The sequence below is a fragment of the Mesoplodon densirostris genome, chromosome 16 (assembly GCF_025265405.1).
Source record: "Mesoplodon densirostris isolate mMesDen1 chromosome 16, mMesDen1 primary haplotype, whole genome shotgun sequence".
NCBI lineage: Eukaryota > Metazoa > Chordata > Mammalia > Artiodactyla > Ziphiidae > Mesoplodon > Mesoplodon densirostris.
The window spans coordinates 15,904,808-15,930,231 of NC_082676.1; the positions used below are offsets into that span (position 1 = coordinate 15,904,808).

At 48.6% G+C, this 25,424-nt stretch overlaps 1 protein-coding gene across 1 annotated transcript; it reads left to right on the plus strand.

The window, feature by feature from the left end:
- Window positions 1–1,815: 1,815 nt before the first annotated feature.
- On the plus strand, window positions 1,816–23,306 carry TOMM34 (translocase of outer mitochondrial membrane 34). The gene is made up of 7 exons (XM_060078585.1): window positions 1,816–2,076; window positions 6,626–6,725; window positions 7,843–7,995; window positions 11,170–11,339; window positions 16,425–16,572; window positions 22,114–22,240; window positions 22,481–23,306. The coding sequence occupies exons 1-7, from the start codon at window positions 1,950–1,952 to the stop codon at window positions 22,583–22,585; spliced, it is 930 nt and encodes a 309-aa protein (XP_059934568.1). The 5' UTR covers window positions 1,816–1,949; the 3' UTR covers window positions 22,586–23,306.
- The last annotated feature ends 2,118 nt before the right edge of the window (window positions 23,307–25,424 follow it).

Genomic DNA, 25,424 nt, shown 5'->3' on the forward strand with positions numbered 1-25,424 from the left:
CTTGTTCAGGGGTCAATTGTATAACTAAATACCTGATGGCAGAGACCAGGTTTTTGTCAACAAACTTTTATAAGTACATGTTGGGTGCCAGATTCCATTAGGTCTGGGGAGAGAAAAATAAAGAAAACCTACTTCCTGCCTTTAAAGGCCACATAGTCTGAGAAAAATTGTAAACTGATGTGAAATAAAATTCATATTTTATGGCAAGACAAAAATTTGAACATAAAAATTTTTTCTCTGCCCTTTGGCCTCCTCTCTCCCCGCTACTGAGTATTGTGTATCTGCGTTATGCATCAACCAAACCTCCCCATCAGCAGAAATACCTGCTCAACCATAAAAAGCAACATTCTCCTAGCATCAAGACAACTTCTTTTTTTTTTTTTTTTTTTTTTTTGCGGTACGCGGGCCTCTCACTGTTGTGGCCTCTCCCGTTGCGGAGCGCAGGCTCCGGACGCGCAGGCTCAGTGGCCATGGCTCACGGGCCCAGCCGCTCCGCGGCATGTGGGATCTTCCCAGACCGGGGCACGAACCCGAGTCCCCTGCATCGGCAGGCGGACTCTCAACCACTGCGCCACCAGGGAAGCCCAAGACAACTTCTTAAAAGATAACATTCCTTCTTGATCTTGTAGGGGGTCACAATGACACTTGCCCTCTGTCTCAAAAAACTTATCTAACTGTGCCTTGACTTCTAATGGGGGGACAGTTCTCAGAGCTGAGGTGCTCGTCCCAGGTTACAATCCTCAAACTTGGCTCAAATAAAATTTTCCACTTCTTTCACAGATTGACTATTGATTAATTTTCATCGACACTGACAATCACAGAATGAGCTAAATTAGGAATAAAATCCGGGAGCAATAAAAGCAGAGGAGGGAGATTATGGAGGAGATGATGTCTGAGTTGATTATTGGTTGAGTCAGGATTACGGAAGAGAAAAAAGTGTTTGGAAAAGAATTCCAGGAAGAGGAGAGCATAAGCAAAGGTTAAGAAGCAAAAGAGGGTTTCCCTGGTGGCGCAGTGGTTGAGAGTCCGCCTGCCGATGCAGGGGACACGGGTTCGTGCCCCGGTCCGGGAAGATCCCACATGCTGCGGAGCGGCTGGGCCCGTGAGCCATGGCCGTTGAGCCTGCGCATCCGGAGCCTGTGCTCCGCAACGGGAGAGGCTACAACAGTGAGAGGCCCGCGTACCGCAAAAAAAATAAAAAAAATAAAAGCAAAAGAAACAGCTTAATATGCACAAGTAGCAACAAGCAGCTTAAAAAAATTGGGTGAAGTCAAATGAGTCTGAAGATAAGCTAGCTTCCCTCAGTGAAAGATTTACATCAATCTCTCAGTGCATTCATTTATAAAATCAGTATCTATAGATAACTAGGTGCCAGTTTCCAGCCTAAGCGCCTTTGCACTTGCTAACCCTCTGTCTGAAAACGCATTTCCTAAATAGTCTCAGGTCTCGGCTCAATTATTAGTCTCTCGGAGACGCCTTCCCCACGCCTCTTACTTAAAAAGTCTCCACGTGGTCACCTTCTATGGTATTACTGTTTTGTTTTCCTTATAGCACTAATCACATTATGAGATTATCGTCTTCATTTGCTCATGAGGTAACTAACAAGTCAGGGCCCCCTAGAATGTAAACACCAGGCAAGCAGGGACCTGTTCACGGTTTCATCCTTAGGGTTCTAGCAAGCCAAAACGTCCACCGCATCTCCGGAGACCCCACTGCAGCTCCGCGCTAGGTCAGAACTGAGCATGCGCAAAGGGAGGGGCACTAGGAGCCTCGGGTTCGCGCAGGCCCCGCGCAGGCCCCGCCCCTGCCCCGCTGCGTCCCGCCGTCTCCGCGCCAGTGTAGCTGTTGCATCCAAATACTCGCAGCCGGTGCTTCCGCCCAGACACCGTAGGGCACGCCTCGGCGCCAGGAACCGAGGCCACCCCCCAGTTTACCGGTCCGGCGCCAGGATGGCCCCCAAACTTCCAGACTCTGTGGAGGAGCTCCGCGCCGCCGGCAACCTGAGCTTCCGCAACGGCCAGTTCGCCGAGGCCGCCATACTCTACAGCCGCGCGCTACGGCTGCTGCAGGCGCAAGGTGCGACCCCGGCCCTCCATTTCGCCGCCAGGCCTCCTTCTCCCTCTTGTCTCCCCCGACCCCAGCTACCCAGACGTCGCTCTGGCCCTGTCGACCTAGGGCTTCCTTACCCGAGGCCGACTGGCCAACCAGGCCCTCCCACCACCCGCCCATTCCTCCCCCTTCCCCCAGCTTGGGCATCCTACGAGAAACTTCCTCAGCCTTTCTTTCCACTTTTATTATTATTATTATTGTAACATGGTTTTATTACTGGTTTTGTGTGTGGGGGGGGATTTTTTAAAAATAAATTTATTTATTTAGTTTGGGCTGTGTTGGGTCTTCGTTGCCGCGTGTGGGCTTTTCTCTAGTTGCAGCGAGTGGGGGCTACTCTTGGTTGTGGTGCCCGGGCTTCTCATTGCGGTGGCTTCTCTTGTCGCGGAGCGCGGGCTTCAGTAGTTGTGGCTTGCAGGCTCAGTAGTTGTGGCGCACAGGCTTAGTAGCTCTACGGCATGTGGGATCTTCCCGGCCCAGGGCTCGAACCTGTCCCCTGCATTGGCAGGCGGATTCTTAATCACTGCCCCACCAGGGAAGACCTCTTGGTTCTTTTTTACTTAATGACATAACAGGAACATATTTCCATATTAATAGATGTTTTATCATTTTTTACAGTGGTAAAAAAACATTAAATTTACCGTCTTAACCATTTGTAAGTGTAGAGTTCAGTAGAGTTAAGTATATTCACGTTGTTGTGCAACAAATCTCTGGAACTTTTTCATCTTGCAACACTGAAACTCTGTACCCACTAAACACTGATTCCGCCTCTCCCCCCAGCCCTTGGTATCCACCTTTCTGCTTTCCATGTCAGTGATTTTGACTACTTTAGGTACTTCAAACGAGTGGAATAATACAGTATTTGTCTTTTGTGACTGAATAATCTCTATGACATTATAATCTATGTTGTAGCATGTGACAGGCTTTCGTTCTTTTTTAAGGCTGCATAATATTCCATTGTGTGGATATACCACATTGTCTTTATCCATTCATCTGTTAATGGATGTTTGAATTGTTTCCACCTCTTGGCTATGATGAACATGAATGTGCAGATATCTCCGAGATCCTGCTTTTAATTCTTTTGCATACATACCCAGAAGTGGGATTGCTGGATCAGATAGTAATTGTATTTTTAATCTGGGGGGGCAGGGAACCTCCATACTGTTTTCCATAATAGCTGTACCATTTTACATTCTCACTAGCAGGGCACAATGATTCCAACTTCTCAGCATCCTTACCAACACATTTTATTTTCTGTTCTTTCGATAGTGGCCATCCTGATAGGTGTGTGAGCTGCCTGCTTTTTAATTGTCCTATTGGACCCCATTCTGATATTTAGGCCTCATTCTGATCCCTGAGGCAACTCTCATTCTCCTCAACGGGTCAGTCTTTACTTAAATTAACATTTGTTCAGCACCTGTATGTAATGAGTGTATAATAAGACGGAGAAGGTCCTTTCTCTCAAGGGTCATACATCCTTGTTGGTGAGGGAGCCACAGGTGTGATCTTAAGCTAGTAAATAACAACAACTGTGCAGTAATGATCAGGGCTTTTGAAGAAGACAGATGTGATGATATGATAGGTTTGACTGGGGAGCTCCTTTATGAAGAATGGGAGGTCGAGGACAACTTCTTTGCAGAAGTGACATTTGGTGAGAAGAAGTCAACTGCACAAAGTCTGGGGTGTCGAGCATTCCAGGTGGAAGGAACCGTAATTTCAAAGGCCCCAGACAGAATCAGCGGGTGTGTTCCAGGAGCCAAAGCACGGGGAGCCAGTGGAGGAAGTAGTAAGACTTGGTCAGTTACAGAGAAAGAACCTTATTGTGTAAGCATTTTACATAGCAGTTCAAGGTAAGGAGTTTGGGTTTTATTCCCTGATGGGAAGCTACTGGAGAATTTTCAACAGAGCAGTAACCTTTTGTTACCAGTTCCTCCCAGCCTCCGGCTCATTTCAGCTAACAACAGCCTTTTGCCCAAAGCCTCTCCAGAATGTCTTATCCCAGAGCCTCATTGGAACCCCTTTCAGCCCCTCGTTGGTACCTCTTTCCCTTTGCCTTCCTCCTCTTTCTCATTTCTTTGGCTAGCATTTGTTGAGTACTTGCTAGGCATTATAGACATTACCCCTTTTTGCGGGGGGGGGCGGTACGCGGGCCTCTCACTGTTGTGACCTCTCCCGTTGTGGAGCACAGGCTCCGGACGCGCACGCTCAGTGGCCATGGCTCACGGGCCCAGCCGCTCCGCGGCATGTGGGATCCTCCTGGACCGGGGCACGAACCTATGTCCCCTGCATCTTCAGGCGGACTCTCAACCACTGCACCACCAGGGAAGCCCGACATTACCCCTTTTTATCTTCATACTAACTTATGGGCAAGACGCTTTATAGATGAGGGAACCAGAAGAGTTAAATTGCCTCTTCTGGGGTGACACAGTGAAGACATGTCAGAGGCAGAATTTGAATGTGGGTCTCTCCGATTCCCAAGTCCAAGTTTTTAATCATTTTGCTAGACTTTTTCCCAAATCCTCTCTAAGTTCCAGTCTTTTTTGTTTGAATTTTTGCAGTTTCAAGCCACTCTTTTGCCCCACTGCCCCGTCTTTTTTTCTAGAACACTTCTCTGTAGGCCCAGCTCTTCATCTCAACTTAATAAAGTTGCTGAGGAATGTGAGGTATTGATATTTCTGCCTTTTTCTTTCATCCTACCCCAGCTGGCCTGGAAAAACTTGTCTTTTTGTATGGATTTATTCTGGGCCCCAAGAAGAGGTGGCCTGATGTCTGGATTCAGCAGAGGACCAGAATTTGGTTTTGATCCTGCTACTGATTTTCTAGGTAATTTATGGGCAAGTCCCTTGATTTCTCTGATCAGTTTCCCTGATCGTGAAAGGAGAGCAGGGAGCAACCCAATAAAACAAACCCTTCCAGCAAGTCTGTGAAATGATACCTTCATCTTATAGGTGAGCACATGTGATCGGGGGATTGAATGACTTGTGCAGGATCGCAGGCTGGGTTGTAGGTTCTGATGCCCTTTCCACCACACCACTGCTGTTTTCTGAGCAACCGTGCTCTGGTAACTTGAGATGGATTGCAAGTTTTGAATACTTGTGCTTGCTTCTTAAGGGCAAGGATGTATTTTACTTATCTCTGTACTTTGCTATCTCACTCAGGGCCTGGCAAAAATAAGAGAAAAAAGAAGATTATTTTATTATATTTGGTATTGAATGAAAGAGATCATGCATCAATATGGTAACATGATACTTAGTGAAAAAGGCAAGCTGCAGGAGAGGCAATATGATGCCACTTAGGAAAAGCTTTAAAAAGAAGTGGACTTCCCTGGTGGTCCAGTGGTTATGCCACTTAGGAAAAGCTTTAAAAGGAAGTGGACTTCCCTGGTGGTCCAGTGGTTAAGACTCTGCGCTTCCACTGCACTGGGTGAGGGTTTGATCCCTGGTCGGGGAACTAAGATCCCATATGCCGTGCGACATGGCCAAAAAAAAAATAAAAAAAAAAAAGATAGAAAGTGATATTGTGTCTTGCCTGTGAATACCTATGTAATAAAGATAGACATACATGAGAATGTGACATACCAACTTCAGGATTATGCCAACCTCTGGGGGACTGGGAAGGGGGCAAAGGGAAAAGGGTGGGGATGAGTGGAGCTTTAGTCATATCAAAAACAAAAAGGTATAAACAAATAGATTGTATGCTGAGTTTAGTGATGAACATCAACTGTCTGTTATACTGGTTTCCATATGTTTCACAATTTTCAAAGGAGAGCTTGTTTTCTGTTCTGGGTATATGCCTGGGATCGGAATCACTGGGTCAACACTTGACAGTTTTCCACTTTTTGTTTGTTTTCATTATGGCTCATGCTAGTGGGTATGAAGTGGTTGAAAAATTATTTTTAAAAATGAAAATCCTTGTGGCCACAGTAAAGGACTTGAGCTTTCTGAGATTCCTAAGGATAAGGACTGCTTTTAAGGAAAGGCAGTAATGATTCTCTTCCCCATGGGATAGCTTGAGCCCTTCTGCTGATTAAGTTCTCTGTAGTCCTGCCAGACCCAGAGGACTTGGCAGAGTCCTCTCTGAGCAAGTAGAATTAGTTTTTTGTGTCCCCATAACACTTGTTCAGTCCATTTGTCATAGCATTTATGACATTTTCGTCTCTTTCTTCTTTATTGGATTTACACGCTTCTTGTACTAAGATTAACACACACACACCCCAGGTAGTTACAGCATGGATTTCTTTGAGCTATTTCATTTTGATCTTTGGCCTGGTACCAAGTTCAATGCTGGACTGAGTGCATGAGCAGATGCTTGATTCCCTGTGAATGGCAGGAAGCTGGGTGTTCTCACTCCCTTGACAGACTTGCCAGCCCATCAGACCAACAAGCCTGAATGGGTTACAGTCATCTCTGCAGCCCTTTACTAAAGCCCAGAGAACTCAGGGTGTGGATGCACTCCTGATATCCTGGGGCATCCATTTCCCAGCCTGTTAATAGTGCACTTTCTGCTTCCACTTGGGCAGGTTCTTCAGACCCAGAAAAAGAAAGTGTTCTCTACTCCAACCGAGCAGCGTGCCACCTGAAGGACGGGAACTGCATAGACTGCATCAAGGACTGCACTTCGTGAGCGGGCAGGGCTGACTTTGGGGTGCTGGGGGCTCAGGAGGGGAGGCTGGGCTTCTCTGGTCCCACCAAGTTACCTCTGCGACAGATATTAGGAAATGTCACTAAGTGTCAGCAGGTCACTGAGAATAGGAAGCTCTCTTTGGTCCTTGTGGCCCCTGACTTGTGTCTTTGGAGCCTCAGCTCTGCTGCTGAAAGGAGTAGGGTGGGTAGTTAGAGGTCGGCCTTTAAGGCTTTGTGAAATTTGGGACCTGGGAATGAGGTAGAGTTGCAGACTAGTAACTGGCTTGCTCAGGTTTTTTTCTGGGGTAGATGTGGGTGAGAGAGGGAGGGAGGGAGAGAAAGAAAGAGGGAGGGAGGTTAATAGATAGCCTCGAAAGAAGTAAGCAGTGACCAGATGTAGAGGACGTTAAACAATTCTTCATACTTTCTTCTTCAAGCCAGTCTGAGATTGCCTTCATGGTCGTCGCTAAACTAGCACATGTACCTTAATGTGTTCTCAGATCTGATATCCTGTGACATTGCCTTAGATTCATGCCCTGGTGATAGGTGGGAGAGGAGGAGAAAGGTGAGCATGCTCGTGGAGCCTGTGCTCAGTTGATTTGTACCAGGCCCTGTGCCAGGTTTCCTTCGTGGAGCGCTCATGAGCACTCTGTAGGGTAAGTCAGTCATCCTTCCCAGGCTAGAACTGGGTTGTGGAGGATTGAGGCTGTAGAGTGATTTGCCTGGGGTCACATGGTTAGTGGCAGAGGTGGAATTCAGACACTGCTCCATCTGACTCCAAAGCCTGTTCGTTATTCCCACTTGGCCACGCTCTGTAGAAACATAGAAGCATGAAAGCTACAAGGCACTTATTCTTGATTTCGGGGGATTGCAGCTATAAAAATCGATGCACACGCGCACACATTTCACAATAGTAGTGGTTCTCTGCCCTCTTTCCCTATTCCACTTCAGTCTAAGTTGAAAAGTCCCTCTTCTAAGACTTCACCGTCTAGCATCGTCTTGTCAGAAGTGACCTCCCATGTACTGAGTGCTGCAGATGCCCCATCTGGAAGGAACTGCGGCGAGGAGCCCTGATGACTCAACAGCCTGATGACATTTCTGCCTCCTGTCCTAGAGCGCTGGCCTTGGTTCCCTTTGGCATGAAGCCCCTGCTGCGGCGAGCGTCAGCCTACGAGGCTCTGGAGAAGTACACCCTGGCCTACATGGACTACCTGACTGTGCTGCAGATTGATGACAGTGTGACATCAGCCTTGGAAGGCAGCAGCAGGTGAGCCCGAGTCACTGTGGTCAGTTTCTCCGAGATGTCCTGTCCTCCCTGATTAGCTTGGAACCATTGCTTTGGTCGTCTTCTGGGAGGATCCCTTTGGGCTAGGCTTAGAAACTCCTAATGAGCATGTGCAGAAAGTGTGGAAGGACAGTCTGCTGTTGTATTTTAGCAGGTTTTTAAGGGGTCAGAATTACTGAGTTGTGGGGTCTTGGGGTTTTTTTGTTTGTTTGTTTTTTGCCTAGATGCTCAAATGCATTCACACAGTAGTACTTAATTGAGCTCTGTTTAAGCCGGGTTCAGTGGGGAATACCGATATAAAAAAGAGGTAGACCCCACTTGCTCCAAAGAGCTAACTAGAGTGGGGAAAGTAAGACACAGAACAAGCAGCTGTCACCCCAGGCTGTAGGGCTGTTGTTTGTGGATATGGTTCAGTATATTGTACTCTGTGACCCCTTCACAAGACCCCTCAGGTGAAATGTCTTTCTGGTCTTCTGAGCAGATGCCCTCATTTGGGTAACTGGTCATGTTTCCCCTCTTTGCATGGTCTGTTAGAAAGCCAGACACCACACTAACAGAAACCCTGAACCAGGACTCCATGGTATCTGTTTAGTGCGTCCTTTCTGGCTTGACTTGTTTTCTCTCTGCTTCCTTTTAGTCTCTATCATTCAACAAAATCTGCCACTTATGTACCAGACTTTGCACTAGGGCCTGGGCTGATGACTGAGACATACCTCTTCCTGCCCTAGTAGAGCTCCTGGTCTCCAGGAGGACGGCAGTCAGTCACAGGCAAACCTGCAGCGTGATGAGTGCTGTGGTAGAAGGCACCTAACAGCCAGGGGGAGTCCAGAGAGGGCTTCCCAGAGAAGGTGAGCTGAGACAGAGAGATGGATAGTGCTCTGGGCCAGGGGCCAGCAGGGAGCATGTGCAGCCTGTGCAAGGTCAGTGAGTAGGAGGCGTTAGAGGGATTGTGAGACTTCCACTGCTCACGGTGCTGCACGCGAGCGGCTCGGTTCCAGAAGGATGGTGAGGCCAGATCACACAGGGCCTTGTGTCCAGGGGCTTGGATTTAATCCAGACACAGTTGAGGCATCGTGAAAGGGTCTTTAGCAGGGGGACAACATGAGCAGATTTGAGAGAAAAGCTGAGTGGCTGCCCGCTGTGTGTCGAACATGAAGGAGAACAGAATAGGAATGGGGTGGGCAGTAATCCAGAAGAGATGCTGGATAGAGAGCAGTGGGACCAATTCAGGGGACATTCAGGTGGTATTTCAACAAGTGTTGGCGGTTGGAGGGTGGGGGGAAGGGAAGAAGAGAGGAGGCGTCCAGGTGGTTGACACCCTGAGTTGTAGGTGACTGTGGGGCGGAGACCAGAGAAGCAAGAAGCTGGCTGGACATTTACATGCATTCAGAGCAAAGGAGGAAAAATACGGGCCGAACATAGAGATCTGAAGGTCATCAGCATAGGGGCGGCTTGAGGTTGTGGGAAAAAAACAGAGTACCACAGCAGATGTGTGTGGGGGGAAGAGGATGGAGTTTGAGGAATCCAACATTCGAGGGACGCACAGAGGAACAGCAGCGGGAGCGGGAGGAGGACACTAGAGCAGTTAGTATCGCGAAGGCAGGAGCGTTTCAGGGGGATGAAGACGTCATTCGGATCAGGTGTTTCGATGAGCTTAAGTAGACTCGGTGTAGGAATGAAGTCACCGGTGATTCTGATGGAAGCAGTTCAATGGGGTCAGAAGCCAAATGGCAGTGGGCTTAAGGAGCCAGGCCGGGAAGGGCAGAGCAGTGTAGCTGCCTGTCGGGGGTCCGTCCGGGAGGAGGGAGCTAGCTGCTGAGAGGTGGGGTCGGTAGAGAGAAAGGATGCAGATGTGGGAGAGGGCAGTGCCGGCCAATTGCGGCCCAAGAGAGGCAGGGAAAGATGGATCCCGAGCCGAGGTGGAGGGATTGGCCCTGTCAGCTCTTCTGTTTTTTTGTTTTGTTTTGTTTGTTTGTTTGTTTTTTGCGGTACGCGGGCCTCTCACTGCCGCGGCCCCTCCCATTGCGGAGCACAGGCTCCGGACTCACAGGCTCAGCGGCCATGGCTCACGGGCCCAGCCGCTCCACGGCACGTGGGATCCTCCAGGACCGGGGCACGAACCCGTGTCCCCTGCATCGGCAGGTGGACTCTCAACCACTGCGCCACCAGGGAAGCCCAGCTCTTCTGTTTTGATGGGAGAGAAATAGGAATTTTTGTGTGCCCGTGCAGGTAGGTTTGTGTTTAGGGTGTGAGGAAGTCCAAGGAGGAGGGTTAGGGAGCACGGTGGAGGAGGGTAGAGTTTTGAAGCAGCTGGGCCGATCAGAAAAACAGCTTTGGGGGCTTAGAGCCCCTGAGTATGTAGTGCTATCAGTCTGTGAGCTTTTCATTCTAGTAACACAGGAACATTGTTGTAGGAGCAGAAGTTACAGTCAGCTTCATGTACTCACCCAGCACCTACTTAATGGGCCCTCGTGGGTGCCAGGTAATGTGCCAGGTGCTGGAAATCAGTTAACAAAACCAGCATGGTCCCTGAGCCTAGAAGGTGGGAGTGGGGAATGGGAAGTGGAGGAGATTCTTCTGGGGGGAGGGGAGAGCACATGCAAAGGCTTGAACGTGAGGATCGAGAGGCAGTGTGGCACACAGTAAAAACGGAGGGGTGGGAGGGCACCAGGTCTCAGGCCCTGCCAGCCTAGTGAAATGGGAACAACTGAAAGATTTTAAAATTTGAATGACATAAGATTTGCATTTTTTAAAAAATCTCTGAGCGTTAATCAAATGTCAGGTGTTTGCATGGCCTTGTAATAGATTCATTAAGAAAATATAAAACGTGGTTCTTGGGGCATGCATGGTCCCTTGGGGGTCAGGTTTAAATTACCTTAGCAAGCACCAGATCATCCCTTTGAAGTTAACGAAGTGTGACAAGCGCGGGCAAGCGAGGGCCAGGCAGGGAGGGAGTGTCGTGGTGGCCGACCTGAAGACGTATATGGTGGCAGGCTCCTGTTCCATTCCTGCTGCGAGTCAGAAGGGTACAAAGAGATGGTTCAAACCAGGGGCAGGTGATAACTGCCTCTCGTATACCTCCTTTGGGCTTACGAGAGGAGGAATATCTTCCTGACCCAGCTGGAAACCTCACTGTGATCCTGCCTGCCTTTCCAGAATGACCAGAGCTCTTATGGACTCCTTTGGGCCCGAGTGGCGCCAGAAGCTGCCCCCTATCCCCTTGGTGCCTTTTTCCGCTCAGAAGAGGTGGGAGTGTTTGCCTTCGGAAGACTGCAAAGAGACAGCTAAAAGCAAATCCAAAGAAACCACAGCTACGAAGAGCAGAGGTAAGTTGTGACTTCCTGCCCAGAGAGAGTCCAGTCTCCCCAGAGCCACTTTCTTTAGAGTAATCCTGTAAAAATTGGCCTCGTGTAAGATGAGTTCTTTTTAAAATCCTATAAACAAAGTAAAAAAAACAAAACAAAAAAGTCTTAACCTCCTAGAGATTGTCTCCTCAGCTCTACAGTGGGCGATGAGAAAGCCTACCCCACAGGTGTAGGGATTAGGTGATGTGAGGCTCCTTGAACTCCCAGCCTCGTGCACAGGTATCCAGTGTTAGTTTCCTTCTCATACCTCTGGCAGCATTTGGATGTATCATGTAGGATGTTTTTGGTTGAAAGAACAGAAAAACTTCATGTGGTAAAAATAATAAAGAGAATGTATTGGCCCATATAACTGAAAGGCCTGGAGTTCAGGTTCAGGCACGGCTTGCTCCAGCAGCTCACTACATCATCAGACTCTGGCTCCATTTCTCTGCACTTCTGTCTGCGCTCTTCTCTAATGTGTATCGGCTTTGTCTGCAGGCAGTCTTCCCTCCAAGGTAGTACAATAGCTGTAGCAGTTCACTGACTCGCATCCATGTGCCATGCCTCATGACCCAGAGGGAGAGAAGGAGTTCTTTTTCTGATAGCTACCTAAGAGAGGGTTTCTTTCCCCCAAATCCCTAGCTCCTCTTTTCTTAATTTATTTTGGCCTTATGTGGTCACAGGCCATTCCCTACACTAGTCACTGTGACCAGGGCTTGAGATTTTGTGATGAGCTCAGCTCTCTGCCATCTGCTCCACCTCCATAGCTAGAGGAACACACACACTGTATGAGTCCCTGGAGGAGGATGAGTAAGAGACGGGAGATCAAAGCCAGGTAGCCCCAAACAGGAGACCGTCCACCTCAGCTCTATAAAAACAGGAGGCCCTTCTCCAGGCAGGGGCAACTGGAAACTCTTATAATGAGTCCACCTCAGCTCTATAAAAACAGGAGGCCCTTCTCCAGGCAGGGGCAACTGGAAACTCTTAATAATGTTCCAGGGGAGTCCTCCCAGCCCAGCAAGTGAGGTTTTGAGGATGGCAGGTGCAGAGGAGGCGGGGCTGGAGCCTTGCATCGGGTGTACAGGAGGGCAGGAGTCGTTCCCCTTCCCAGGAGGAAACCTATCTGGCCATGGGGAGAATTCCCTCCCTAGAACGAGAACGTGGGGCGCTAATGAACTCGACGCCTTCAGTGCACCTACCATTTGCTTCATTCTTTTGTTGGAGTCACAGCCAGGTGTGTCCCAGGCCCTGTGCTGAGCAGTGTGGCCCAGAGAGGCCCTCGGGAAGCTCTCGGCCCAGTGAGAGACTGAGACACATAAACAGAGCAATTTAAAATACAGGAGGAAGGCCAAGACAATAATGCGTCAAAACAGTCCTGAGAAGGAGACCACCGTAAAGACCCAGGTTTCAGGAAGGCGTGAGTATTGGGCAGGGAGTAGGAGGCATGAGTACTAGGAGGGAAGCCTAAGGAACTTCTTCTGAAATTAGAGTGACTTAGATAACAAAGTGTGCAGTAGGTAATAAAAATGTAGTGGTCGTTACTTTAAGAGGTAGTGGAGGTTGAACTATAACCGGGTGCTTATTAATATCTGTGGCATGAATAGATCAGCGAGCTTAAATGAATCCAGGCCCAGGATACATCATCACCCACATGTGTCCTTCATTTTCAAGGGTGCTCACCTCCCTATTAACTCGTTTTGTTTGGTCCTGATAATGACAGTGACTCAGGCAGGGAAGGGATCACTCTCCTGACTGCACAGATCGGGAAACCAAGGCCCAGGGAGGTGAAGTAATACATGGCATTATGGAAGGAACAGGGTTGGGCTTGGAGTCCAGAGTTCTCTGGGCTCTGCCACTTGGAGCTCCTCAGCCTTTCCTGTGACACCATGGTATGGAGAATTAAGGAACAGATCCCTATTGCTTAGTGTCTGATGTAGCACAGAGTAACCTTTCTCTCCACGGGCTGCCCCCGGAGGCCACATCGGAGATGCTCAGTAGAGGGACCACCGCGCAGCCTTGCCTGCTGCTTCTGTGTCTACACTCCTTGTCGCTGCAGCCTCAGCAGTAAGGGCTGGCCTGCACTGTTGTCTAAGCTATGGAGCCATCCCTCCTTTCCCTCCTCTATAAAAATGCTGTGTTGGCCTCTGAGGGTAACCTTTAAATGTAAGACTAATCTCCCCAAGTCTAAAAATGCAATAATCCCTCTCCCCTCCCCGAACAATTTAACTCTTTGAAATCAGGAGGTATCTTACAATCAGTGTCAAAAGAAACTTTCCTGCCACCACTTCCCCTACCCCAGGCCTCTGAATTGTTATCAAATAGACAGCATCTTGAATTGAAGAAACCACTGAGCGTCTCAGGGCATGGGAGAGAGGAAAAAGACTTGCTAGTGGGACTCTGGCTGGGCTTTCCAGCTGACTTGGACCCCACCACGTGTTGTGGGTGAGACAGGTTCCTATCTGCTCACTCAGGTCCCAAGCCGGGGCTGAAAGCTTTATGTGTGTAAAGGGCTTCACATGAGGTGCATGAAAACAAACATACACTTAAGAGCTGCGCAACGGCAGTCCCTCTCCTAGAGAATCGAACCCATGTTCACATAAAAGCTTGTTCACAAATATTCACAGCATCATTATTCATAGCAGCCCAAAAGTGGAAACAACCCAAATGTCCCTCAAGTGATGAATGGATAAACAAAATGTGGTATATCCATACAGTGCAACATCATTTGGCCATAAAAAGGAAGGAAATTCTGATACATGGTACAACACAGATGAACCTTGAAAACACTATGCGAAGTGAAAGAAGTCACAAAACAGCACATATTGTATGATTCCATTTAGATGAAATGTCCACAGTAGCAAATCCTAAAAGACGGAAAGTGGATTGGTGGTTACCGAGGATGGGGACAGGGGAATGGGAGGGACTGCTAATGGGTATGGGGTTTCTTTTGGAGGTGATGAAGATGTCCTGGAATTAGGTAGTAGTAATGGTTGCATAACTTTGGGAATACACAAAAATCAGTGATTTGTACACTTTAAAATGGTGAATTTTATGGTAGATAAATTGTATCTCAATAAATCTTAAAAAATAATAAAATACAGGAGGAAGAACAGGTGCTCCAGCGTCTCTAATGTTTGAGGAATTCAAATTGGGAACTGCCATCAGTGTGCTTGGGAGAGCTGGGGAAAGCCTCCTGGAGGTGACAGGTTGAGCTGGGCTGAAAGGGTGAGCTCTTCAGGCGCCAAGGGGGAAGGGGGTTTTCGGCAGAGGCAGCGGAAGGAGTGAGAGAATGAAGTGGTGGGGCATCGCTGGTGGCTAGCGGGGACGAGCATGGGGCAGTGTGGGGTGCGTTGCAGAGCTGAGGTGAAGCTGAGGACGTGTGCACATTGCAACCCACTGGCTCTCCTAGAGAAACTCGTGCACGTGTGCACAAGGAGACATGTACAAGGACGTTCAGAGCAGAAATTCAGTAAGAGGGACTTCCCTGGTGGCGCAGTGGTTAAGGATCCTCCTGCCAATGCAGGGGACACGGGTTCGAGCCCTGGTCCGGGAAGATCCCAAATGCCGCGGAGCGACTAAGCCCGTGCGCCACAACTACTGAGCCTGCGCTCTAGAGCCGGTGAGCCACAACTACTGAGCTCGCATGCCACAACTACTGAAGCCCGCGTGCCTAGAGCCTGTGCTCTGCAACAAGAGAAGCCACCGCAATGAGAAGCCCGCGCACCGCAACGAAGAGTAGCCCCTGCTCGCCGCAACTAGAGAAAGCCCATGCAGCAACGAAGATCCAACGCAGCCAAAAATAAATAAACAAATAATTTTTTTTAATTAAAAAAAATAATTCGGTAAGAGCGAAAAGCAAAATAACCCAAGTCTCCATAAACAGTAGAACGGATAAATCAGTTGCATTGCAGCAGTGAGAATGAATGAAGGAGTTACAGGTATATGCATCCACACAGATGAATCTCAGGAATATAATTTTGAGGGGAAAAAGAATACATAGAATTATATATTCCTTTATTTGAAGTTCTAAGACAACGTAAACAATAAATAATTTATAGATACTATTGTATATATAGTTAAACTAACCAAGAAAACGGGGGCGGGGGGCTTGGTGTGCAGAGAATTGGGGATAATGGTTTCCTCCAGGGGTGGATTGATTGCGGGAGAGGCTCACAGGATTTCAAAGGTCTTAGTAAATGTTCTGTTTCTTAAGGTGAGGGATGAGTTCAAGGGTATTAGTTTTATTCCTAAAACCTTACCCTTGACATAAATATTGAGTATTTTATAAAGATAGTTTTTAAAAATTGAAAAAGCAGGTTATATGGGAGCTGGGGCTGGAATAATTAACTGGGTCCGTGCAGTGGAGGGCCCCAAGGCCAGGTGGAGCAGCTGGCATTTCACCTTGTTCTCTCTCTTTTTCTCCCTTTCTCCCTCTTCCCACCCCGCCACCCCGAAGGCTGGGGCACAGCTGCAGGTGTCGAGTTGGGGAGAACACTCACAGGCTCAGACCAAAACAACTGAGGAGTAGCAGATACCCCTGCCCTTTTCTGGAAGCCCAAGATCTTCACCCTTTTTACCAGATGCTTGTTTATTTAAATACTTTCTCACTTATTCTCCTGCTTTAAGTTTATAGGATGCTCTGCACTTTCTCCTGTTTTCTCACATTTCATCCTAACAGTAGCCCTGTGTGGAATAGGTATCGCCCCCAATGTTTTGGTGAGCAAATTGAGGTCCAGATGCGTTAGGTAGGTCACACAGGACTTCCAGCTACTGAGTGGCAGTGCTGAGGCCAGAACCTGGGTTACTTTTTATTGTGTATTTATCATTGTGTGTGTATAAGTATGTTTATATCAGGAGTCCCATCTCTTCCAAAGGAAAAGCTGTTTAATATCCCAGAAGCCATTGATCGGGGGTCTCATTACTCAGGCAGGATGCTTTACACAGTGCAGGAACGCTCTGGGGACAGAGTGTTGTAGACGGCTTAGAAGAGACGCTGCTCAAGAGATCTCCTGGAGCTCAGCTGGACACCTGCTCCATGGTTTTTTCCTCTTCTGAATTTGTATCTAGTGCCTTCTGCTGGGGATGTGGAGAGAGCCAGAGTTCTGAAGGAGGAAGGCAATGAGCTTGTAAAGAAGGGGAACCATAAGCAAGCGATTGAGAAGTACAATGAGAGCCTCTGGTTTAGTAACGTGGAATCCGCCACGTACAGCAACAGGTACCTTCCACACGGCTGGCCTGGGGGATTTCAGGACACCGAACATTCTCCCGCAGTCTTCTCTTAGACTGTGATGGGCTCTGCATCCCAGCATTTAACTAGTACAGGCATACCTCGGAGATATTGCAGGGTCAGTTCCAGACCACCACAGTAAAGCAAATATCGCAATAACTCGAGTCACACGAGTTTTGGGGTTTCCCTGTGCATCTAAAAGTTACGTTTACATTATACTGTAGTCTGTTAAATGTGCAATAGTATTATGTCTAAAAAACAACGTATGTACCTTAATTTAACAATACTTTATTGCTAAAAATTGCCAGTCATCATGTGAGCAGCAAGTCGTAGTAGTAACATCAAAGATCACTGATCACAGATCACTGTAACGAGTATAATCATAATGAAAAAGTTTGAAGTATTGTGAGAATTACCAACATGTGAAACAGAGATACAAAGTGAACAAATGCTGCTGGAAAAATGGTGCCAGTAGACTTGCTCGATGCAGCGTTGCCACAAATCTTCAATTTTGATATCTTCAAAATATCTGTGAAGCACAGTAAAACGAGGTATGCCTGTGTGTTACAGCTCAAAATGTGCATTCACACTCTTTGGTCACGGTGAGATGGGCGTTGCCAGTGGCACTCACTCTCTTAAAGGGCAGAAACTGAGGGGTGCCCAAGGGGAGCCTGGGCTTTGTTCGCCCCCCCACCCCCCAAATTTTCATTAACCAGATAAACATAGGATGTGAGTAAAAGCTGTGGGCTTGCTGTGCAAACACACCCCCAACACAAGTATCACAGCCTCTGCACCGTCCCCGACTCTCACCCCGTGGGCTTCTCCAGGACCCTCTGGTTAGAAATGTCGGCACTGTCTGTCTGCGAGCACCAGGGCAGAACCCAGGGTATGGATTAACTCTTGCCTGGCCTGAGCAAGAGAGAAGGGTCCAGTCTAGCCTGAGGGGTTGGACTTGCGGCGCTATAGAAGGGCCTGCGCCCTAAGCTTCTGCCAGCGGTCGGTGATTCTTTCCACCAACAGTGAGAGCCTGGGAGCCAGGGTACTGTCTCTGTATTGTGTAGGAGTCCCTGCTCAGCAGTAGCCCTCAAAGGTATTGGTAGTAGATGCTCATCTTGTTTTAATGTTGAGAAAACCAAGGCTCAGAGCAGGAAGGGCTTTTCCTCAGCTCACCCAGCCAGTAAATGGCGGAGACAGAATTGGAACCTGGCTCCAGTGAGAGCTGTTAGTTTTATTGTCAGAAGCTTGAAACATTCAGCAAGGGACCAGAATCTGATCCAAACATCTGTTATAAGACGTTAATAAATTTTGTGAGTCTGTTTCTCCTTCCCAACATTACTCTTTATTTCAGAAATCTTGGGTCTCCTATAGGCTAACCGTTCCTTATCCAAAACTCTTGGGATAAAATGTGTTTCCGATTTTAGGAAGGTATCATAGTGCATATGCTGAGTCACATAACACTCCAGCAGGGTCTGGGCAGCTCGCAGAAGTTAATCGTTCAGTGTTTCTGCAGTGAAACATAGTGAAATTCCAGGATCACATGGAATGGTGTAAAGAAAGACTAAGCAGCCTCATGTAAGTTCAGGTCAGGTTTTGCTGCCGAATGAGTTGAAAAGGGAACTTTTAGTTGTAAAGCATGGATTTTGGCATTTTGGATCTGTAGTTTTACTGGCCGATTGGACCCAGGTGCCTCAGTCAGCCAGGCTAACTCGGGAAAAAGGGCTGCAGCCCCTTTGTTCATGTTTGTGCAGCAGCATCTTTTTTTTTTTTTTTTTTAATTATTTTTGGCTGTGTTGGGTTTTCGTTGCTGCGCGTGGGCTTTCTCTAGTTTCGGCGAGCGGGAGCTACTCTTCGTTGCGGTGTGCGGGCTTCTCATTGCAGTGGCTTCTCGTTGCAGAGCACGGGCTTCAGTAGTTGTGGCGCGCGGGCTCAGTAGTTGTGGCGCACGGGCTTAGTTGCTCCGCGGCACGTAGGATCTTCCTGAACCAGGGCTCGAACCTGTGTCCCCTGCATTGGCAGGCAGATTCTTAACCACTGCACCACCAGGGAAGTCCAGCATCATCTTCTAACTCCTCTTTCTGTGGGCTCTCTGGTCTTGCTCATTACCTCATGTTGCTGGAGACCTCTATTAACCCATTTTCCTGGATTTTTACCACATTCAGGACAGTGTTTTATTTAAATACTGATTTTCATGCAAATGTGTCTGTGCCACACTGTTAATTACTATTGCTTTGCAATATATCTTGTAGGGCTGGTCTTTTCCTTAATCTTCTTAATCAGAGTATCCCTGGCTATTTTCCCAGCTTTGATCTTCTAGCTCAACCTTAGGTTCACTGTGATAAATTCCAAACCGTATCTTGTTGGGCTTTTGGCTGTAATTACATTGATTGTATAAATTTAATTTAGAAGACTGAAAACTTTATACAGATCAATTTTCTATCCATTGTGGCGGAATATACCACATCCTGGATGCCATTTTAATGCTCCACTTCGTACATATGCATCTGTATGGACCAGTGCATCATCTCAGGCTCCGGTTCTGTCTGTACAGTTGATACCTGAGTGGATATCACTGTCAGGTACTTGGCACCTACAATTTGCCAGGCCCTGAATGGACCTCCAGAAGAGTCTCATTTAGTACTCACAGCAGTCCTTCAGGTTAGGTCATGGTCCCAGTTTACCTAAGAGAAAACGGGCTCAGAAAGATGAATTAAATGATCACAAAGTTAAACCACTAATACATGGTGGAGCTGCGATTTAAGTCAGGTGTTTATACTCCAGAGCTTGAGTTCCTTTTCACTCACTTGTCTCCTTCATAACGGAAACCCTTCTGATTGGATACAAAATCATTCTGTTTACCAAAAGCCAAGGGTGTTTTTTTATAGGCCAAAGTTCTGCGTTTTTCACATCTTGAATATAACCTTTGGAGTTCATATATAATCATTTTCATTGCAACATTTATGTTCGGAAGTCACCAAATAGTACCTAATGCTTATACCGTGGTTCCTCTACTTCCCAGAAATTTGGCTAATTCTTTAAATTACCAGAGTCCATTGAGAGAACACTGGTTTTCTTAGAATTCTTCTATGTTCAAATTTAGATCAGGGACTACTATTCTAAAACTTAGTGGCTGACAACAGCTGTTTTATTTTGCTCATGATTCGTGAGCCAGGAATTCGGAAAGGGCAGTTCTTACTCAGGGTCTGTCATTCAGGGTCAGCAAGATGGTAGCTGGGACTGGAGTCATCTAAACACTTCTCCTGCATATCTGGCACCGGGGCTGGGATGACTGAAATGGCTGGAGAATGGAACTGATAGAGCAAGCTGGAGCCTTTTTTCTTTTCTCCTGGCAGCCTTGTCACATATGCTGGCTTGAGTGTCCTCACAGCATGGTGGCCTCAGGATAGTTGGCTTCTTGCCTAGCAGCTAAAGGCTCCAAGAGCAAGTGTTCCCAGAGAACAGGCTGATGCTACAAGACCTCTGTAGCCTACCACTGGGACTCATACGTTCCTCTGTACTCTGTTGGTCAGAACAGTCACAGAACCTGCCTACATTCAAGAGGAAAGAACACAGGACCTCTTCAATGGAAAGAATGCCACAGAATTTGTGCCTGCTTTTAAACTGTTACAAGGAGAAGCTTTTTCTAAGTTGATTTATAAGTTCCATGCAATCTCAGTGAAAATACTAGAGTTTTTTTACATTCTTGGTAATAATTCCATAATTTGTCAGGAAAAGAATAACAGCATAAGAGAATTTAGATATGATAAAGTGTGGGAAAAAGAGGAATTATCCAGTAAATGGTGTTGGGTTGGCTGGAGAGAGTTCAAAAGGAACCCGAATCCCTACCCTCACTCCTTATTTTAAAATAAATTCTAAGTGGATCCCAGTTTCAAATGTAAAAAGTAAAACCATTAAGTTCTAGAACAGCGTGTGGGTTAATTATCTTGCAGTGGGGAAGGTATTTGGTGGTGGTGGAGGGGGACCCACAGAAGTCATTAAAGAAGTTGGATAAATTTTATTTCATAAGTTTTAAAAATCTTATGTAAAGACACTCAGCTTTACCTATATTTAAAGCAACTGCATTAAAACATGCTATTTTCTTCCATATTGGCAGAAGTTAAAGGTTGAGACCCGGGGTTGGTACAGTTGCAGGAAAATAGTCTCTGTTAGTAACTGTTCTTAAGTCCACTTGACCCTTGAACAAGGCGGCTGTTGGGGGCACTGACCCTCCTTGCAGTCAGAAAATCTCAGCATAATTTACAGTCGTCCTCTCGTATCTGCGGTTCTGCTGCATCCATGGAGTCCACCAAACGCAGATGGTGTAATACTCTTGAATTTGTTACTGAAAAAAATCTGCGTATAAGTGGACCCGCGCAGTTCAAACCCGTGTTCCTCAAGGGTCAGCTGGTTTTTGGAGAGCATTTTGGTGACAATCAAAAATTTAAATGTATGTACCTTTTGATGCAGCAGTCCTCCTAATAGGCGTCTGAGATTTATGCGCAAGCACGTTCATGGTAGCATCGTTTATTTATAAACTGGAAACAGTGAAAAATGTCTACTGATAAGGAATTAATAAAATAAATTATGGTACATACAAGTGAATACTATGTATCCATTAAAAAGTGAGGTGGAGGGCTTCCCTGGTGGCGCAGTGGTTGAGAGTCCGCCTGCCGATGCAGGGGACACGGGTTCGTGCCCTGGTCTGGAAGATCCCACATGCCGCGGAGCGGCTGGGCCCGTGAGCCACGGCCGCTGAGCCTGCGCATCGGGAGCCTGTGCTCCGCAACGGGAGAGGCCACAACGGTGAGAGGCCCGTGTACCGCCAAAAAAAAAAAAAAAAAGTGAGGTGGAATGGATATCTCTTGTTTTTAGTGATTATCTTTGGGGGAAAGGACTAAAATTGAATGAGAGAGATACAGATATATACTTTTCCCCCGTTGATGCAGAATGTGACAATTTTCAAAATGTAAGTTGGATGAATTACGTATTGAACACCCATTCACTTCCCAATTAAATTCGTAAACATTATTATAAAATCAAGTACGCTTCAGTTAAAAAGAACATTGTTATATTTGCTTTGTCACTATAGCCATCTACTGATCCGTCTTACCGTCTTTGATGCATAAGTTGTAGACATCTTTACATTTCACCCCTAACATGTCAGCATGCCTGGTATTTAGAGCCTGGTATTTGTTTTTTTCTTGAGGCAGATAATTTTTTATCAAGGGGAGCATTTCGGGAAGCCTTTTTTCGCTTGAAAGAGTACAGTGTGGGCGCGTGAGGCGGACACAACAATAGCACCGAACACGGTCAGGATCTCGAGTCGTTCGAGCCCGGGTTGGGTCCCAGGTCTGCCCCTCGGTACTGGTGGAAGCTTGGCGCGTCCCTTCAGCCCTCTGAGCCGCGTCACCTCTGCAGAAGGGGGCTGGGCGGCTGTGAGGACTGAGGGAGGTAGGAAGCCCCCAGCACGGTGCGTTCGGGGAGCCAGGGGGCGCTCCTCAGGCTGCTGCGTGGTCCGCTCTTCCCCCTCAGGGCGCTCTGCCATCTGGTGCTGAAGCAGTACAAGGAGGCCGTGAAGGACTGCACGGAAGCCCTCAGGCTGGATGGGAAGAACGTGAAGGCGTTGTACCGACGGGCTCAAGCCTACAAGGCACTCAAGGTAGAGATTCTGGCCGGAGGCACCAGCAGAGCCACGGCCAGTTGTGCCTGTGCTGGCCCTTCCAGAGCAGGTCACGGTGAGGGGTACCTGCCATGTGCCTTCTCGTCCAGGGGCCCAGGTGCTCCAGGCAGGCCTCCAGGCTGGGGTGCAGAAACCCTCTGTGGGCTCAGCAGCGGTCTCCACCCCCGCCTGGTCTCCCTGGGCCAGGGCTCCATCCCCACACCCTCTCTCTCCTCTCAGGACTATAAATCCAGCTTTGCGGACATCAACAGCCTCCTGCAGATTGAGCCCAGGAACGGCCCCGCACAGAAGTTGCGGCAGGAGGTTAACCGGAGCTTAAACTAAAAACCCAAAGGAGCAGCAGGACACCTCTGCCTGACCACCTTCCTCCGAGCCTGCTCCCGGGACCCTCAGAGACGTGATGGCCTCCCACCCCTCAAGAGGATTTGCCTGTTCAAATTAAGCTCAGTTTAGTCAAAACCAAGATGTTTTGTTGGAAAGTTCCCTGTTCCGAACTCCCTGTGCTGCGGACAGCGAGCGGGTCACACAGGTCCTCACAGGCAAGGCCCTCGGCTCTGTCTCTGCCCAGCACGCTCCAGAGCGAGTTGCCCTTCCAGCGTCACCAGGCACCCTCACCGTGGTCCACCTGAGCAACCTGGGCTGGGGCGTGGGGGGCACTGGGAAGCCCTGACCCGCCTATAGCCAAAGCAGCCTGTTGAGCTGGTCTCCAGCGCTGCTGTCCCCGCCCGGTCCTTGGCACAGCGCTCTGTGTTCTGAGCCCCAGTGCCTTTTGGCCGAACCCTCCTTTGGTGGGGATGCAGGACCTGGCCCTTGGCCGGCTTTGTCTGTGGCTCTGTGCTGCCGCCCCCTGCGTGGAGGCGCCTGAGCTGTTTCAAGAGCCAGAAGGTGTGGCTGCTACTTCAGAAGGCGAGACAGGGAGAAAGGCCTCCTGGAAGTCAGTGTCCTTCGATCCTGGGCAGGGACTCGAGGCTTCTTAGTTCTTTGTAATAATGTTGACGTTAATCTGAACTGAACTGACAGATTCTGTTGAACTGTGTGTTGAAGCTACTGCATTAACATTTTCTACATAAATGTCTGTTGTACTTTCATTTATGCTTTTTCAGTTTTGGTTCATTTTGGAACTTTGCAATAATAAAAAAAAAAAAAAGACTGCTTATGGAGCACTCATCCGTTCTTTGATCAGATTTACTGGAATGTCTGCATGGGCCAGGCCCTACGTATAGTGCTGGGGAAACAGCGGTGAACAAATAGACACGGTCCCTGCTCTCAGAGGGCTGACCGTCCCATGGGATGCAAGAAGTTAATCACACAAGAGTGAAACTGCAGCCGGCTTAAGTGTTCTAAAGGAGTGGTCGCAACACTTTCTCCAACTAGGGAGGTTTGACCCCGTGGAGGAAAAGGGGTCCCTGAGGAAGTCAAGTTTGAATTAAGTTCTAATGTGGGGATCACAGCAGGTGAAGAGGGGAGGGAAGAGCAATCCAAGCAGACGGAACAGCACTGGCGAAGGCCTCTGCTGGGAGGACAGGGCCAGGAAGTGCCATTCAACCTCACAAAGTGTGGTATGGGTGAGGCTGGGGGCGCCTGAGGATCCGGCCAGAAGGAAGGGCGGCCTCCCCTGCCTGCCTGGACTGTGTCTTAGCTTAAATTGTTTTCATCTTAATGGAGAAGTTTGACTCCAGAAAGCCGGGCAGCCAGGGTTCTTACTGTCCCTTTTCTCCCCCATCCCATTCGGTTCTGGGCAACATTCAGCTGTTAGCACGCTGCTTCCGCCCTCTCCAAGGGCCGAGTCTCTGAGCAACCAGACCTCTAGGCTGAAGCAGATTTTAGAGTCACAGAAACTCCACGGGCCTGGCCTGGGGACCATTTCAAAGCGAGCAGCTGCACCCCCTTTTCTTGCTGCCTCGCAAGCAGGCATGACTCTCACCTGATTTTAGGCAGGTTTAGAGGTGACATCCAGTCACAATAGACTGACTTTCTCTTGAGGTCCACAAGGCAAGTAGCTTGATTTCCTCATGAAAACATAGGAGGTAGGTAGACCAGCATAACCTGGAAATCGCAACCTGGGAAGGTAACCAAAAGCCTTTCTACGAGAGTGGAGTTGTGACACGCCTTAGCCAGCCAGCCCAGAGCAAAGAAGCAGTTACTGCTTCTAGAGTACGCTGCCCTGCAGGCTGCTCAAGCCGGGCATCCAGAACCCCCATGCACACGTGGGCACCAGGAGCTTCAGTGCTGTGTGACGACCACTTAGTGCCCGCTGCACGGTTGGTGGGTGGCAGCTGATCCTCTGGGGCTCTTACAGGTCGTCTTGCTCAGTTCCTGGCAGCTCTGCTCTGTGTGGTGCACGGTTTACACGCCCTCTGTGTGCGTTAGTGCAGCACGCCTTTGGGTTTCTGTTCCTGTTTCTTACAGCCAAAGCCCCAACCCAGTCAAGGCTACCCTTTGCTCTGCCCACCTCCCTCTGACACAAGAAGGCCTCCTGGGAGACAAGAGGGAGTTTGCAGCACGTTTAATGCACAAAGCAACAGGTAAAGAGGCTGGTCGGGTGACCAGCCTTCATTCCACAAAAAGCTCAAGTGCAGATACAGCCCAGTTGGGAAGTTACAGTTCACAGGGCCTTAGAGCCAAGAGCAGGAAACGCGGTTCTCTTGTCAGCCAAGGGAGTAAGGAGTCCATTTTCTGGGGATGAAAAAATAAATGTTTCTAAAGCATGGCAGACACCCAGTCTTCAAGCAAGGACACAGACGAGCCCAAGCCAGGCGTTCCGGCAGGTCGTGTGGGGCCAGGCGGTGCCCGGGGGAAGGCCAGCCTATTCTGAGCGAGGCCGCTGGGGCGGGCAGCCGGCCCACTCGGCACCGGAGTCCACGCCAGTTCCCATCACGCAGCCTGTCCTCACATTAGATCGTCACAGCTTCCCCTGAACGCCTCCTTGGTGCCTCCGAGATAAGCCAGTGACACCACAGCATTCTCTGGGAGTCTGTGAATGTCCCTTCCCAGCTCTGCACAGCTTCTGGGCTCGGCTGCTCGGGCACCCTTCCCCTGACCACCACCCACCTGGTCCCGGCGCACGTGCACTCAGGTCTGCTCCGTGGTCTGGTGGTCCTGCAACACCGCCAGAGCCTCTTCGACCTGTGGGACACACGGGGGAGGGGTTGGTGCAGCTGCC